General features: G+C 40.0%; 1 protein-coding gene across 5 annotated transcripts; it reads right to left on the minus strand.

The window, feature by feature from the left end:
• Window positions 1-1047: 1047 nt before the first annotated feature.
• Window positions 1048-18124, minus strand: LOC116799012 (scaffold attachment factor B1-like). Of its 5 annotated transcripts, none has more exons than XM_032711762.1 (21): window positions 17824-18123; window positions 16928-17015; window positions 15192-15256; window positions 14825-15103; window positions 13645-13707; window positions 12839-12866; window positions 11386-11884; window positions 10907-10956; window positions 10028-10128; window positions 8350-8499; window positions 8151-8251; window positions 7556-7692; window positions 6704-6792; window positions 6028-6164; window positions 5107-5400; window positions 4496-4633; window positions 3699-3738; window positions 2786-2898; window positions 1902-2014; window positions 1662-1728; window positions 1048-1439 (listed from the first exon to the last, which is right to left on the minus strand). In XM_032711762.1, exons 1-21 carry the CDS (start codon window positions 18016-18018, stop codon window positions 1313-1315), a joined length of 2874 nt encoding a protein of 957 aa, XP_032567653.1. In that variant the 5' UTR covers window positions 18019-18123; the 3' UTR covers window positions 1048-1312. The 5 variants fall into 5 exon arrangements, 3 of the variants coding, with proteins under 3 accessions (XP_032567653.1, XP_032567654.1, XP_032567655.1); XM_032711763.1 differs by lacking the exon at window positions 17824-18123 and adding an exon at window positions 17602-17763; XR_004360976.1 differs by lacking the exon at window positions 1902-2014 and adding an exon at window positions 3430-3503 and having other exon boundaries at window positions 1393-1439; window positions 17824-18124.
• Between the last annotated feature and the right edge of the window lie 79 nt (window positions 18125-18203).

Consider the following 18203-nt stretch of genomic DNA (forward strand, 5'->3'; position numbering starts at 1 on the left):
TCGCCGGCGTCTTGCCAACGACTGCGCATGCGCCGTCTTCCCCGCTTTGGCTACCCCCCCCCCACCGCCCGACTACTCGGCTTTGCTCTCTTACTGCGCGCGCCTCGCCCGCTTTTCTGCGGCCTCTCCCACATTTCGCGGCTCCCCCTCCGGTGCTTTTTCGGCTCCCTGGGATTTCCCCACTCACGTTTTGGGGTGACCCCCAATTTACGCGTCGGAGGGCGGGGCGGGGATTAACCGGTTACCCAAGAAGGGTTGTTTTTCTGTTACATTTCACTTTTCATTTTATTGCCTTTTTAGTTTGCTCGCTTTTTTAATTTTCTTTCGTATTTTATATTTCCTTCTTTATTTCAGGGGAAATGGCCTTACAATGAGAGTGGGAAGAATCATATTAGAGATTAGGAAAAAATTGGGTGGTCACGCATTGGAATAGGTTGCCCGGGGAGGTGGTGGAGTCGCCGTTGCTGCAGGCGTTCAAGAGGTGTCCGGATCTGGCGCTGGGTGACGGTTTACGGGTTACGGTGGCAGTGTTTGGTAATAGTTGGACTGTGGTGCCAAAAAACCCGGTCCGAAAAACTGCTCAGAGACTTTTGTATCTTTAAGCAGCAAGGTATTTGTTTATTTAACGTTGGGAACAAGCCAGGTCCTGTTTAATTACTCATAATTAATTACTCATAATTAGTTAATTACTTAGTTACTCATAATCTGCACTCTTTTGATTGTGGCCACGACGTCACAGCAGCAGTCACCTGGCCAGAAGCACCAGGAGTGCTCCACGAAGCTCCACATGCTGGCCCTCAAGTGTCCGCAGCCATTTTGCTGCAGCATGGCATTTCCACACCAGGAAGGACTCTCTGCTCCCGGTGGAGAATTAAACAAGGAAACGCATTGATCCTTCCTCTCTCAAATGCAGGTAAGGAGATACAAATCCATAGTGTCACAGATTTGTCACTTCAAATCTCACAGTGTTAAAAGCAGATGGTCTCTTCACTGACTTTTACATCCCTCATAAGAGGCATATTGCCAAAGACTCTAGAAACAACAAAGTAGTAGCCATACGCTGATTTTATTCTTTTTGAAAAATGGAATGCTTCACTTACAGAAATTTAGGTGATGTTTGACAAACACCACGTTCATTACAAACAAAAGAAAACAAAAAATAAACCAAACCAATTTGACATAGTATTTGGCTACAATGCAGCAGCAGTCTTGCTCTTTTATAATCACAAATTCAATGTGAGCCTGGTTAATAAAATTCCTGACCACTGTAATCTGGTATTAAAAAAAAAACAAACATATATGTACAGCGCTTTCAGTAGCGGCGGCTAAAACGGGGTTCAGTCAGTCTGTTTGTCCGTTCCTGGCCCGCAAACACACCTTGGATTCCAGTACTCTGCAGCATCTGGCTCTGGTTTCCAACTTGTGTAAAGCTTCCACGTCTAAAAATAAGGCCAGACAAATTGAACATTGCCCAGAAAAGTTACTTCTACTGTGACTCTGAGAAAAGATGTGTGTTTAGTTTGTTGGGTTTTTTTTCCCCTTGCCAATCCATTGTTAAGCAGAAACTGAAAGTATTTTTCACAATTGACACAGGAATTTGTTTTATAGAGATCAATCAACTATTACAAAAACATTATAAGCACTCTGACAGAAATTCTTACCCAGACATCCCTCCTCGATTCATCCCATGGCCTGGTCCTGACTGACCAGGCATGCTTCTATCACCACCTAATTTAAAAAGAAAAAAAAGAAAAAATACAGGCTTTTGTGTTTTCCTAATAAAAAAGTCAGCTTGTTCCCAGAATTTCATTTGCTTTCTCAGTGATTTAACTACCACTAGAAGTTCAGCAGCAATAATTCACAGAAAAAACCACAATCACACTGGTAAGCAGCAAGTGTACCTTGCCATCTCTCATGATCCCGTCCCATCATTCCTCCATCCACATTTCCCTGCCATGTACGATCTTGATGCCCCTCTAACTTTCGACCATGATCTCCCCAGTCACGTCCATCTCTTAAAAAAATAAAAGAACATCTTCTAGGTACGTCCCCTATCCATTTAGCAGCATAGGGTAAAGCCAAACACCATACCCCATACAAAAGTGTGTTAAATGGTTAATCGAGCTGTAGCTATAACCACCCAATCATCACAATAAAAACTGGTCAAAGTGGAACAATGAGAAACTTGCTGAACAGCCTCCTTCACACAACAAAACTTGCCTTTCTGACCTATAGAGACATCACTGATATTGCAATGGACTGAAATACTTAGACATGGAACAATTCATTGGCTGCCATTTCTCCGTCTGGTGTATTTTTAGGCAGAACTGAACATTATGCATCTGGAATATGCCCAGCTTGACTAACCGGTTTAAAGAGAAACCACCATGATTCTACATGAGTCAGTTCTCCACCCTCACCACTGCAGAGACTCTCATCACTCAATTTTCTTAAAACCTGATCACTAGCCATAAATGAGACTTTTGCAGGCCTTACTGGAGCATCTGGTATGTGACTAAATCTCACCTGTAGACATGAAAGTTATTTTTATGAGAAACACAGCTATGAGCTAACTGAGCAGCATTTCTTTATTCACTACAACGCTCCATTCTCCTGATGGATGCGGGAGCTACACATGTGAATTTCTTGCTCCTCCAGGTGCTCAAAGAAACTGCCTGGAGAAAGGATTCACACTTGTCAAACTGCTTCCGCTGTCATCCTTCAAAGGTTCACTGAGCACTAAAATTTTAACTACAATCCCTTCCCTTATTTCACAAGCACTAACCGGGTTTGTGGGGGTATCCCTCTCCCTTCATTCATTCTTCTGTCAGACCCATAGCCACCCCAACTATCCCGTGAGTGACGATCAGGCCCTCCATGGCGATCATCCGGGTAATGCTGAAAGGCAAATGGTACTCAGTTATGCTAAGAATCAACATGGGTTTTCTTTTCTGATTGCAAAAATTCAGCTTCTTGGACGTTGCCTTCCTATCAGCTGTCAAAAAACAAAATGGTAGCAAACTCATTTTTTTAACTGGTTCCATTGTTGCTACTGTGCAGGGTTCACTCTAGGCATTTATTTTGTTTCACAGCTCATATTCTGCTCTGCTCACTGGTGGGAGAAGTCTGTTTGTAAGGTTTTTTAAGGCTTACATTCTGGCTCCAGATTGTTAATTTTTACATAGATTATCTGCCTACTTCCCACCTCTCTTCAGAAGTGAAAGGTTTTGAATACCTTTGTGGTATTGGTTTTCACACCTGTCCTTTTATCTGTCCAAGTCATCTGCCTTGTTTCATTATGGCACTAGTTATTTTCTAAAAACCATTCAGATAAATGTGACAGAAGGGATCCTTCACCAGCTAAGAAACTACAGCAACTATCTCTTAACACCTAAGATGGTTAACCAGAAAACTTTTATTGCAACATACCAGCCTGAAAGGATGCTGTACCGTAGCTCCCATCGCTCGGAGGTTTCCCCCTGCCCGTATCTGTGGCTACCACCCTAGCAAGCAGATAACATAGTAACTTACTTTACGCACATTAGCGTACAAAATTAGTTGCTGCTTGAACATCTGCTCAGTTTAAACCCAGTGGTGACTGCGTTTAAGAACTAGGCTGCACGAGCACTGTGTTCTTTCTGCTTTGGGGTCAGCTTGACTGGCTTTTTCACAGAAGCGATTATTTGGTTCTAACGCACCTGCCCATCTCGATCTGGTATGCCTCTTGTACAGTCTCTTCTGGAACAAAAAAGGGCAGTTTCAGTTTAATCAATACAGTAATCATAATTCCAATGTCTGCATGAAATAGCGCACAAAAATTTATCTTCATTAGGCTGTAAATCTGGATGCCAACATTCCTTTAGCGGCAAGATACTCAAAGGAGTTGCTTCATAGCATAAAAAGAAATGAAAGTAGCATCTCTCACTGTAACATGGGCAAGCAAAGCATCACTGAGGCATGGGCATGCACTCAGTGATACCCACAGAGAATACTGAGTGAACCTACCAGTATCAGAAATGAGTTACAAGGCAAAAACAAAGTAGTATGGCTTTCACCAAAGATCCTTTGGGAGCAAAACAGAAGTCTCAATGGCACTATGCAGAAAACATGCTTCCATTCTGTGGAGCTAAAAATCTGCATTAGCCAGGCTGCAAAGATGAAAATACAGAAAGTTTTAAAGCAAAAGACTAAGTCTTAGGCTGAGGAACAGGGATTCACAAACCAGACTTGCACACATCGAGAGAAGCTGTAGTATCTCCATTAGCATCATGGCAGACTACATTAGGACTTGGTTTACAATCTTTATGCAGCCTCTTTCTGGTATGTCCATAACCCATGAAAACAAAGGATTGCAAGCACATGCGAAATTAGACATGAGAAATGCACAAGGGTCATTTGTTTTACTCTTCTGACACCCTTCAAGCCATTAGGTAAGCCACAAAAAGACACTAGATTTCCATAAAGGTTTAGGAAGAAAAGATACTGCCTTGCCAACCTGTCCAAACAATGATCTTGGTATCGTCCACGATCCCTGTGGTCAAAGTCGTGGAATCGGTCTTGACGACTAAATTCAGAATGATATCTATCATCTATTGCCATTCGCTTCGCCTCTGGCCAGTACGGGTCATCTCGCCTGCAAAGGTGGTCACCGTTAGTAGTAATCGCAAAACGATCTTCCTTTTCCTGCTCTCTTGATATCAAACCTATCCAATTACCTAAACTATTACTTTTTATTTCTAATTAAAAACCTGCGCGCATTAAGAAGGAATCACATTTTGGTTTCAGAGAAAACCAGGTGTACTGACACTATACACAAAGCTTAATTTCAGCACAGTGCTGATGTAAGAATGAGTATCTGTTCCCACTAGCAATCCTGCTTTAGAGTTGATGCAGTTACTATTCTTGGTCACTCCTCTCTGAGAAATAAGAATAAATCTCGTGTAATAGAACACTGCTTACAAGTATACAAGCACAACATTTCTCCTCTTCAAGATTGCTATAAAGTGTTAAAAGCAACACGTAAATAGTCCTTCAGCTGTGAGCTTCCGTGGCTGCTTTATCAAGAGTACTCTGAAGAGTTTGGAATGTCACTGCCATTATCATTACCTGCCATCAGGATCATAAGGCCTTCTCATGGCAGATCGCCGTTCCTGTTCATAACGTAGCTGCTCCTGCTGACGTCGCAGCTCTTCCCTCTCTCTCTGGATTCGCTCCTGTTCTCGTCTCCTTTCCTGTTCTATGTGCATTCTTTCTCTCTCCAACCTCTCTCTCTCCAAGCGCTCCCTGTCAAGACGCTGCCTTTGAAATTCCAGTCGTTCTCGTTCTCTCTGGAGCCTCTGTCTTTCATCCCGTTCATGAATAGCTTGAAGACGTTGCTCTCGATCTCGCCTCTCTCTCTCTCTAATTTAAAAGAGATACTTTGTTTTAAATTGAGAATCTTAAGTCTAAGCTTTACTGCTTCTTTGTTTTGGATGGGGTTTCTTGTTTGCTTTTGCTCTTTTGTTTGTAAAGTTTCTGTGTTCTTACCACCAGCTGCTTAAACTCGAATTATCTCTTCCCAATTAAATAACAGCAGCTTAGATTACGGGAAAGTAAAAAAGTCCCCATGAAAAAAGCAAAGATGAGCATTTGAAAAGTGTCTAAGAAACACAATATCTACTCTAAGACAGGTCTGAAAAGGCTTTCATAGAGAGCATGTCCTAAGACATAAGTCTGACAAACAAAAAGTATTTACAAGATTACAGGGAAAAACCAAGTATGGAAATTCAAATCTGACCAAGTGGAACACAAAACCTACAAAAGTCTCCTGAAACGCACAGGCTGAGAACATCGATTTCAATAGGAAAACCCTTCATTGTCTGGTATTATGTCTATTTTACCAAGAGATTAATATCAAATCAATCTGAGATACCACTCTTGGAGGGTCAGCACAACACTACTTTTGCAAGCCTGTTCAAAACACAAAACACATAAGGGAGGTAAAAAGAAATACCAGTCAAAGTTTAGAGCAAAACTGGGAAGACTCACCGGCGTCTTTCCGTTTCCCTGATTTCTCGCTCCCTCTGTCGCTGACGTTCACGTTCTCGCTGTTCTTTGATTTTATCAAACGATAAAATATCTTGCTTTTCTTTGCTCTCAGATTTGCGATCCTGGCTTTTTGTACTCTGAGTTGAATCAAAACAATACATTAGCTGAACACAGTGCATTTTTAGCTAAAATTCCTAGGTAAATGCCTACTTTATAGCAACCTGAACAAAACAGACTATCATACCTTACAAGAGGCAAACAATGTTGGAATGCCAGGAAAAAGTAGGCGAGGGAAAAGTATCCCAAATTTGGCTAAAACTTCTCAAGCATTTAAATACATATCAATACTAGGAGCACGTGACCTGACTTGCACTGATGGCAAATAATACAACTTTATGGTCACCAGTAACTGTATTTCAAACCTGGGGAAAGAAATCCTAACAACATTTTCATATTGCAATTCTACTTCTTCAACTAGGACAGCAGTGCAAAACTATAAAGAAGGTGAAACAGAAACATTTACCCTTTGCCACACCATTAACACCCTAATGCTTTCCAGAGACTGATAAAAGGATGAATGTACCAATATGCAAGGCAAAAACCCCTTCGACTATAAGTGTATAAAGCTATCTGACACCTATTTTTACACAAAAGCTTCTCTGAAAGTTGGACTTACCCTCTCTTTTGATGCAGAGGTTTTTACACTAATAACTGGCTCTCCTTTAGATTTATCCATTACGACTGTCCTTTCGGTTCCTCGACTTGCTGGAAAACCAAATACATCCAAAAATAAGTAATACACGAAACATTCAACAATTCATGCAAGATTTAAAACTGTGAAGACACTAAACAGTAAAAAGTTATTTTATTGAGGTTTTCAATTACTTACGGAACTTATTTATGATTTAAATAGCTTACCAAGATTTGGACAAGTTGAGGATGGGGGCAGTAAAGCTACCACAAAATTACAGTAGTATTTTCTGGCAGGGATGACAAAGAAAGCAAATTTAATTTAATTCTCCTGTCTGCAAAATACATCCCTTTGCCACAGTTTAAAAAAAAAAAAGGGGGGGGCCACATAGAACTACACACTGTGTCGGGTCTAAATTCAGTGATAGTTCCTTAAAACTCACAGTTTAACGTTTGGAGTAGTTAAAGTCCAGTAATTATGAAAGAATGCTAGTAACTTACAGCAAAGTTAAGTCAAAGTTTTCAAGGTATTTTCTGATGTTGGCTTTTGTACACTAAGAAAACCTCAGTCTTACTAAGCTTCATGGTCTTTTTACCAAATTAGCAATCATATCTAATAAGAACACTAAGGTTTGCAGAAGCTGAAGTCTATGAATCAGCTGCAAATTCTGAATGTTTATACTTGTTCTTCCATTTCCTATCAAGTTGGAAAAGGAAATCTTTTTGGATGTAAAGTAAAAGTTTTGTCACGGCCACCATATTCTTCGCACCAATTTTCAATTGTTTTTTTCTGAAACAAGTGTCTTTGAAAACATTTCTGAAAGACAGCTAGCATTACCCGATTTGCTTGCCCTAGATCTATCAGAAGATCCAGCTTTTTGTTCCTCTTTCTCTTTTCCTTCTTTTTCATCTTTTTCTGATTTCTTAGCATCATCTTTTCTGTCGGTCTTCTCCTCCTTCTTAATACCAACAGATCTACAAAAAGAAAAATGCCTCTTTCAAAAGCAACAAACCACTTGAAAAACAAATATTTGAAGTATCACTTGCTAACCACACCAACAGTCAACCAAGAAGACAGACTAAATCATAGAAATAGCTGTCAGTTAAAAGAGGAGACCAAGCCGGAGTCAGATCAGAGGATGAGCGACTGATAAAAATAAGGGTTTATCTAGAAAGGAGTTGATTTAGTATCTCCTAATATAACAAGTTTTGATATTAACCCTAAAGAGCTTTGTATTTCTGAGCAGAGGGCCAATTAAGATGGCCTTGCTGCTGAAGAACATCAATTTCAAGTTTTCGAGTATTACTCTTATTTCAGATGCAATATGAAAGAGAAAATCAAGATTTATCACAGTTACTGTTCATCTTGGTCACATGGCTGTATTTCAAATGAGTGGTCTTTAAATGTAGAAAAATACAAAACAGCACTTTACTTCTCAGATTTGGACTCTGCAGAATGGTGCCTGTCTTTTTCCTTCCTTGTTTCACCTTCCTTTTTGTCTGAAGGTTTTTTTCCAGCTGGTTCATTTTTTGCCTAGAAATTTAGCCAGAAATAATTTTATAGTGAGAGACAGACATTAAAGTTGCATTCTTTTATTTTTATTACAGTGTCCTGAAATATCTACCACTTACCTTTTCCACAGAAATCATTTTGCCATGCAGTTCTGTTCTGTGGAGATGATTAATACACTTAGTGGCTTCCTCAGATGTTGACATTGTTACAAAGCCGTAGCAGCGAGCACCAGGACTGCGAGCATTTGTCACTACTTTTGCACCGACCACCTTTGTGGGGGAAATAAAAAAAAAAAACAAAAAACAAAAAAAAACCCAAAAACCTGTGTTTGCAGATCTGCCACTAAAATTCTAATTTAATCACCATTTCATGGAAGCATTGAATGGTTTAGGTTGGAAACGACCTTTAAAAGCCATCTAGTCCAATGCCCTGTCATGGGCAGGGACATCTTCAACTAGCGCAGGCTGTTCAGAGCCCCACCCAACCTGGCCCTGAATGTTTCCAGTGATGTGGCATCTACCACCACTCTGGGCAACCAGAGTTCCAATGCCAGTGTTTCCACCACCTTCATCGTAAAAAATTTCTTCCTTATATCTAGTCTGAATCTATCTCTTTTAGTCCAAAACCATTTCCCCTTGTCATATTGTTTCAGGCCCTACTAGAACTGTCCCCCATCCTTCAGCACCTCTGTCTACCAGTACTACACAGTATAGCACCTATCCACTTTTAACAGGCAGGAATTATGCTCAGCACAGAAGATTCGATCAGTATTCTCAGAAGAACACATCACTAGGCTTGTCTGATAGACAGCAAAAGAAAGGTCATTGTTTTAACTTGACCTCTATATTGCTGGGCCAGCCGTGTTCTAGAAGTGCCTCACTAAAGACTACTACACAGAGTGTGATGTGAGCAATGGTTATGCCCATGTCAACAGAAATAAAGCATGGCAGAAAACGTTCAAATTTAACATTGTTACACATGTTCACAAAAAAGTATAAAATTAGCACAACATTCTATGAAACAGCTAACTCCGATCGTAGAACAGATTGCTGATTACAGCTCTGCTGAAAAAGAGACCACTGTCATAATCAGCTGACAAAAATTCATCTTCAAGTCGCTGAGCAAATCAGTAACTGAAGGAAGTTATCTATATAGAGATATATAGATATAGATACGGAAAGTGGGGAGTGTAATAATTAAATAAAACTGAAAAAAACAAAATTACTACCATTTTCTTTTTTCTTTCAGCACATCTGTGCTAGTTTCAATCCACAGATGACAATCTCATAACAGCCAGAGGCACGCGCTTAGCGAGACAAACATTTAATACTACATTCAGAAATGTATTTGGCAGAAGGGCAGATAGTCACACAAGGAGTTTCTTTCCACAATCACGGCTCTTGTATGCTAGTGGGCACCGCAGAACAAATGGAAGCCTGCCCTCAAAAACTAGATTGCTCAAAGGAATACTTCTTGAAATGGAAAAATTTAAACCAGCTCTCAAGAGGTGTAATTAGATTACAGAACCCCACATGATACTCTACCAGTCTCTCCTATTAAGAACTGCCTCATTTTTGCAGGCATCTGCACAGATATTCTCAGCAAACTGGTTTTCTCCTCCCCACCCCTCCTTTTCAGACAACCTTCTTTATGAAGTATGCTACTTTCAGATACAGAGTTTCAAAATAACGCAAGGAAGTTAAGTACTTAGCTACCCAGTTATTCATCAGGGAAAATAAGATCTAAATTTAAGGTCAGCCTTAAAATGGTCTGTTAATTTACATATCCACTACATACCTTTCCATACTTGCTGAAAAGATTCTTCAAATCTGTAGCTCTAGTAGAGGATGAAAGTCCACTAACCCACAAATTTCTGCCAGAACCACTACCCACACGGCCTGAGGTACAAAAAAGCCAAACACAAAAGACCATGTAGCAGACAAATGCAACAGTGCAAAACCAACTTCTTTTCTTCCTAAAACTTTTCAAATGCAATTTCACTCCTACCTCTTCCATTCATTCTTAAAATCAATGCACCGGAGCCTGCAAAAATTAACTTCTGAAGTACAGGCTTACTGTGCATTTGAACAGTCTTAATGTGTTTTTAGAAACATATTTTCTTCCTGTACTTCAATCCCTTTTAGGAGAATTACAAAGTAATAAATGTTAATTCACAAGAGGCTCGTTATTGAACCAAGAAAACAAAAAAACCAACCAGCAAACAAACAAACAAACAAAACACCCCAAAAAACCAAAACCCAAACTTTTTGGTCAGTAAGGTTACAGAAGTTACATGAACTGAAATTTTTTAAGCTATACTTCGAAGGCCTGTGTGACAAGTGCATTGCAGGTTCACTGAATTAACAGTCCTCACCAGAACTGCCACACAGAGTATAAACCTAGAGATTTAGCGATCTGTTAAGATTTTTCAGACAAATCCTGGTCTTTCTGGTACCTAATACCATTCATGAAGCTAGTGGAACTCCAGTATAACTATTACAACGAAGACAGGCATGTGGTTAAAGAATGAAGAAGACACAAAAAGAAGCAGTGTTAACTCAGAAGTAACTGTTAGAGTCGACCCTATAACATTTTTATTTCCGGTCCTTTGTACATTAAAAACAAACAAACAAACGAACAAAAAACCCACACACCACAAAAAACCTATGTACATACCTTTCTCATCTTTTGAGATTATCTTCCTATCTCTGTTCTCCTCAACAGGGCTAGAGACAAAACATCATATTATTCAACCAACTGAATGCAAATAGAACATTAATTCTAGATAGTTTACTAAAATTGGATACCTACCAGTAAATTAGTTTCAAACTAAACACTATATACACAAATTTATAGAAGAATGACAGGAAATAGGGATTTGTACCCGTAAACAGACAATTCTGTTTTGCATATGACAGAAATAAGAGTAATTTGGGAAAACAACCTTTGAAGGTTGAGGAAGGAAAGAAATCAAACCCACTGTGTTTAAAAAAAAAATTAAAAATATCTGCACACGGAGAAATAAAACACACTCTTTAGGAATAGGCTACAATTTCATCAGTCTCGGTGGCCAATTGAAGGAAACAGCTTATTCGCATCACTTAACGACCAATGATAAAAGATAGCATCTGGTCTATAACGGAGAAAAAACAAACCTCTTTTTCTGATCACCGCCCTCACTGGCTGAGGACTCTTTAGTAGCAGGGGATTCCTCAGAATTAGCTTTGTCTTCTGTTCTCTTGGCATCTTCTTTGCTATCTTTGGCTTCAGGACCTGCGCCTTTTGCCGCTGTTTCCCCACTAGAGGCTTCCAGGCCTTGGGAGCGTTTGCTACTCTGATCGCTTAGGGTCTCTACTACTAAAGATTCAGAGTCCGGCTTCTCTTCCTCTAGTGTCTGTTCACATGTCTCCCCTTTTGCTACAACTAAACGCTTTGCTTCCTTCCTTGCCATAGCTTGTGCCGATTTGCTGTCCAAATCTAAAGCATCTTCCTCCAACTGAGCGGCAGCAAGAGCGTCCTCTTCCTCCGCCAGCCTCTTGCCTGGCACCGCGATACTTGCTTCCTGTGCATGTGGCCGCTCCACTTCGGAAGTTTCTTCGTTAAGTACTTCAGATTTACAAGTTTCCCCCAAAATGTCGAGTATTTTCTCATTTTCTACGGATTTAACAGGAATAGAATGGCACAAGATTTAATCACCAGGGAAATACAGCAATCACAAATGTGGAACTGGCATGGCTGCCACACTAACACCAAGAGAACTTCTAAGCTACACAGAGATTGGAAAACCCTAGTGTACACAGTGTTAAAAGTACTCTGCTAACTGCTTTCTGACAAACTACCAAATCAGCCCTAAAACGATAACAGGGAAGAAAAATGCCCCCACAGATTTAACAAAAAACTTCTGGCTCATCCTCCATATTCTTCATTAAATCCTTCAGCTTTTTCTTCTCGAGTTAGCTTCCAGAGTCCCAGATGCTTAACTGAACGTACCAAGGCACTGAGAGTTCAATTTCCAAATTTCTGTGAATTTCTTTTAGCAGACAGTCCAACATGAGAACTGGGCATCTTCTGATGGTGCACGAGTGTGTTTGCAGTCCAGAAAGTGAATAGGATCCGTAGTAAATTCCTGTGATGACAGTGTATTCCTTCTTCTGAAGTCCCGTCACTCTTTAATGTCTGTTCTGTACCAGAGCTTTGTACTACCTGCACTCCTGTATTATGTTTATAGAACTGCTGTACAGTGTGATATCACAAGATCTGTTTTCAGAACCTTTACATCTTTAAGGCTCACTCCTTAACTCCACTCTGTAGTAACAGTTCTATGGAATCATTCCATCGCATTAAACACATTTTCAAAAGGTGGTTATTCACAGATCTGGTGATATGACTAGGTTTCCAATCTCTATGACCCTGCATTGACCTGGATTGTCCACCATAAAAATGAACACTACAGTAATACATTTAAAAAAAAAAACAAATAGGGACGCAAAAAGCCTAAATGAAGAATGGAACTGTTTAAATGCCCAAGACTCTTTTTTCATTAAAAAAATACCAAAAAAAACCCAAAAATACCAACCAAACAGAAAAAAAAAAAACCCCAAACAGTACCTGGCTCCAAAGGTAACTCTTCAAGTTCCTGCAGTGAAAAAGATTTTAAAAAGGAGAAATATCACTATTTCATAAGAAGTCAAGCTGTTTTTCTGAATGACACCTTTCAACCACCCAATACACAGCAGAATTTAACGGAAGTGTTACTATGATTTAACCTATTTCAGCTTTGAAAACGTTGAAATTTCTCAGAAGGTTTAACGTGAGTTTTTAACATCCTCAAAGTTTTAGGAACTGTGTAAAAACTTTAACGTTTCTCAAATTCAGACACCTGTTGAACACATGGTGCACATTCACATCGGTAAATAAATCAACAAACATAAGCCGCACAGAGAAAACCTTATTTTCATGTTACCCTTCTTTACAACGTACTTTGTGACGTCTCCTTTCTGAAAACAAGATCAATAGAAACACCAGGTTCACCTGGAGCTAGTGTCCTTAACTTACCATGAGCGATGTGGAACCAAGGTCAGTATTTCAGGAACAGTTTCAGTTTCCTTGACAACATGGGATACCTCCACTTTTAATGGAAGTTAAATATAATGTAAAGCACTGAGTTGGTATATACGTCAGATAAAAGGAATCAAATCTACCACCAAACTCAGTATGGTACATATATCACATATACATATATACATTCTGAGAGATACACAGATCTTTGTACATACGAGTAAATTAGAAAGGCCTTAGTTCCTATTCTTTGCAGAGTAAGAATGCACCCACTGCGTACTTCCTGTACATACACTGTTTCAACATATAGCTTTATATGGGGTTTTTTCTGTAAAGAAAAACTGGCTACGATTTACCTTTATTATGGTTAAATCTGATGAAGAAGCATCTAAACTGTTTCCAACATCTTCAAACTCTACCTTTAAAAAAAAAAAACAGATGGAAGACATTTTGTTATCTATAAAAGAATATCGTCAGTGAAACCTGAATGAGAAACCCAAGATTTTAGTTTCACTGACAACCGGTATTAAACAAATATATCTAGCACACAAAACAACCAATAAAAGTAAAAACTGAGCAATGACCCTCAAGATTTCTCTCGATCTCCACTGACTGGATAAGCTTTCTCATTACCTCTTAACTATGTTGGTCAGCTCACACAAATCTTTTAAGTACGGGGATTCCAACAGAAAACTTTCTCTGACTTATATCTCTGTTATTTACAGCAACATAAAGCCAAAAAGTCTATGTAACTCGATAACTATTTCCTTCTTCAGTGGTAAAAAGCAGACCACAGGAGGTGGCCTGGTCTCAAGCAATTCAGTCACTGAAAAAAACCTACTTTCCCTGTATTTCTATTTGACTCATGTAGGACAAGGATATGCTTTGGGATAGGGGGTCAAACTTATCTCCGAACTTTCAGATCACGACAAGGGAACCACACAGCTTTAGAATCTTGTAGTCCGGACTTATGACACAATGGGCGTGCACAACAAAGAGCTACACTCCCTCTTAGATGGGGCAGAAATAACTTTCTTAAAATGCTGTGTTGTACATTTCAGGAGATACGCACTTGATTCCAAATGAACGTGGAAAGTCAACATAAAAATACTTTCGAAACTGCAAGACCCAATCTTAACAAAAAAAATAACAAAGAATATAGCTTCCTGAATGTTGCTGTTCAATTGAAGAGAATAAAATAAGCTATTGCATTTGTATGCCTCACATGTTCTCTAAAATAAAGATGTCAAAATGGGAATGTAAACATAAAGCGAATCAGAGTTCAAAGCATGATTAAAAACAAATGCTTTCTGGACTGCTATTAATTCATACAGTCATGTGCCCATAAACAACATATAAGTATTTTAAAATTAAGAATCATATTTTCACAAATATATAAAGGAATAAGCAATGGCCATAAAAACCAGTAGAGTCCCAAATCGTTCCAAATATTCTTTAGCTACCATTGTGCTATTTAATTCACAAGTAAATAAATTTAAAAAGAAATCTGATTCCACACACATAAGAGATGCATACCATCACTATTGGTATTTCTCTTGATTCTTCTTTAATTTCTGAAAATTGTGGGGATGCCTCCAAGTTACCTACAGCATACTGTGCAGGCTGATCTGGAAATTCTTTCACTTCTGCATCAGCATTTTCTTTACTATCAGACAGCGAGTCAAGAATATTATGAGCACTGTAATCCTCTCCGCAATCTACCACATTTCCATTATCTATTTCAGCTTCATCTAACACACTAATATCCATCATGTCAATATCCTGCAAGTTATCCAAACTTGCTTCAATATCGTCCTGTAAAAAGAAAAAAAGTACATGTAATAGTCATTGCAACTTAAAAGCAATGCTGTCGTTACTTTGCTTCAAACCCAGCCTCACATACCTGCCCATCTCCCGAGTCCTCTTCCAGGCCATTGTCTTCTACTCCCTCTTCCTCTGGTCTACGTCCTAACAACATTACGATCGTTAGAATGAAAAGACAGTAAATACATAAGTGCTCTTCAAGTTTTACTTTTTCATCAAAGTTGGTATTCTCTTCAATTTAGTTATCTGCTCTACCCTTATTTTCCACAACCGAGCATTCGTATGCCATACCAGTTCAGTAACTGATACACATGCTACAACCCAATGTCTGGCAAGAATTCAAGTAGCACCACTGTGCACTCCCCAGAACATTTGGCTCAGCTGAGATTGCAGCAATTTATTATCTCAACTTTCGTTTCTTTACAGACATTTACTAGAAATAAAAAAAAAAAAGCACCCGAACAAAAAACACAACACAAACCAATGAAAAAAACCCTATCTCTGTGAGTATTACTGCATTGCTCTGTGCACCGGTTGGACTTGCCATATCACAACTGACACTACCGAAAACAGCATGCCAGCTTCAGCATGAAATGGTAACTCCTCAAGCTCAGAGCTAAGTAGTTGTTTCATTTTTTATGAATTCTATTTTCCTCAAAAACTACAAGCAGACTTCAAAGCCAAGAGAATAATTTCATTTATTTCCATCCCAATACTAAAAGTGCTGTAACATGTTAAGTATTTTTCTGAGACTTGAAAACTAATGTGATTATCAAAAATCTCTGCTTTTACCCAAAGCTGTGACATTTGCTCTCTATCTGCTCAAGATTTCACATTTTAGTCTGCAAGCAATTGCACTATCACTCCAAATGGGATGTAACAACAAAAATTTGGATCAAACAAATTAGTTGGCAAAACATTTGAATCTCATCTCACAAATTTACATTTTGTTTAAGTCAAAGTCAGAAATAAAAATACTTAATCTAACCTAGTTATTCTGCTTAGCTCTAATACAAAAAATTTTAACAGTATTTGATCACAAAATAAGACGAAACTGTGCTAATTAACTAATTCTAGAAAAAGAGTAGACTATTTTTTTAAAATAAGGATTATGTAAGACTGTCTCACCATTAGAAAAATCCAGCATAAAGCCCTGAAAACACACTTGATTTCACATATTGATTAAAAACTAGTCTTCTGTGAACAAAAATGTGACTGCTATTAGCTATGAAGCCTAACCATAACACTACAGAGGTTATCTTGCAGTTGCTAGAAACTTCATTCCTACCTCAAAAAAAAAAAATTCCTTTTATTTCTCAAAAACGAAAGTACAGTCACATGAAAAACCAAATTAACTATTTTAAAAATAGAGACACTGCTTTAGTGTTACTTAGTAATGTCTGCTACAAATTTCAGGGAATGCTGAGAAGAAACCAACAGATCCTTCAAGTAGACCATTTCCTGCCTTATTAAATTACATTAAATTCTGTGAATAAATGACCACTAACCACACCACCCATCCCTAGAAACCTGAGCACAAATGTGAAGAAGACTACCAGTAACATGGGATTAAAGGTCCGAACCAAGGAACAGAACATTCAGTTGTGCTTAATTTCTTCCAGAAAACCATTTTTACTCAAATCTGGCTCGGGCAAGTAACATTAGCTACAGCTTTGGGACTGCAAAACATTTAGCAACAGTGCCCAAAATAAAATCAAGCAAAAAGAAAAACAGAGAAGAGGTTCCATTTCATGAGTACAGTTGCTTGAAAACTCAAGGGAGATGGGGTGGAGATTCTCCCTAACTGCCCTGTACCTTTGCTGCTTCTTTTTGGAGTTTTCTTCATGATACTTTCTGAAACCACTGGAATTTCATCAGGATTCCCTCCTTCCTCCTCAATAGCCTAGTAAAAGGAAAAGACAAAGGTAGATATGAAGATGGACATAAAAGATTTCATTTGTGCATTTTTGCTGAGTTTCAGAGTTGGACACTAGAGGCTGAAAAATTTCAAAACAAGAATCTGGTGCTTGGAATCAGCAACTTGGATACACAAATGAAGAACCACCAGCTCAAAGCAACAAGTATGGAGAAAACAGTAGCATGTTGGTGTAAAGCTTCTGCAAAGCAGTCAAAAGTCAATCATACAGCATTTGCAACTGTGCACTGCTATGACAGAGTGAGAACTTCGCCTCTAGGAAACAGCAAGCATCAGTTTGGTGAAGGTGTTCCACATTCTGCTAACATACCAAACATTCTGATACAGTGTACAGGCTACCAACCAGAAAGCCACAAAAATACCAGTACGCAACAAAAGCCTAGTGCATAGTGTACAGAAATATAAATGCAGGAACTGAGTGGAAGGCGGAAAATTCATGCTAAAAGCACTTAGGCCGAATGCCACAGCAGACCCGCTGTGCTGTACGGGTCTAGGATATCGGGAGCTGATTCGCCGCGTAGATGAAAGCGCCCGGCTCGCACACAACACCCACCGCCACTGCGTGACAGAAGGGTTCGCTCCTAGGATGGCCAAGCGCAGGGCCTCCCCCGTCAGGCACGGAGCGGTCGCAACGGGTTCCGCGGAACTCCCGCTCCCGGCGCAGCCCCGGCCCCGCCGTTCCTCGGCCCTTTGGCGCCATTTTCCTCGGCAGTGCCCGCCGGGCCCGGGTCACGCCGGCTACACCCACCCCTCAGGCGCGCGCCTCCCCGCTCACCCTCCTGAGCCGCTCCATGAGGACGCTCTTGTTGCCGCCGCTGTCCAAATTGCGATGCTTGAGCTCGGCCCGCAGGTCTATCACGCGCAGCTCGCTCAGCGGCCGCCGCCGGTTTTCGGACTCCGAACGGGAAAATCCGAGCCCACACAGGGACGCAGGCTCTCCCTGCCCCGCCGCTGACTGACTCTCCGCCATGGGCCGTCGTTTCGAGTCGCGCTCGCAGGGTAAAGTGGGATAAAAACAACGCGGAAAAGCCGCAGCACAAAATGGTGGAAAACCGGGGCTCGGGGGAGGGGGGAACAGTAAAAGGGGCGGGAACGGGAGGAGCCGCTGCGCGCGCAGCTTACCCGCGCCCTGACGCGCGTGCGCTCTGCGGCTCC

The sequence above is a fragment of the Chiroxiphia lanceolata genome, chromosome 27 (assembly GCF_009829145.1).
Source record: "Chiroxiphia lanceolata isolate bChiLan1 chromosome 27, bChiLan1.pri, whole genome shotgun sequence".
NCBI classification, from domain to species: Eukaryota; Metazoa; Chordata; class Aves; order Passeriformes; family Pipridae; genus Chiroxiphia; species Chiroxiphia lanceolata.

What these genes read in the sequence shown, in the direction of transcription:
- LOC116799012 (XM_032711762.1), bottom strand. Translation starts at nt 18,018, where the DNA reads ATGGCGGAGAGTCAGTCAGCGGCGGGGCAGGGAGAGCCTGCGTCCCTG. An exon ending in AATCTCAAAAGATGAGAAAG is followed by an intron (nt 10,129 to 10,906) that starts GTATGTACATAG and finishes TTTGTACCTCAG; the next exon opens with GCCGTGTGGGTAGTGGTTCT. An exon ending in CAAGATCATTGTTTGGACAG is followed by an intron (nt 3,739 to 4,495) that starts GTTGGCAAGGCA and finishes TTTTTGTTCCAG; the next exon opens with AAGAGACTGTACAAGAGGCA.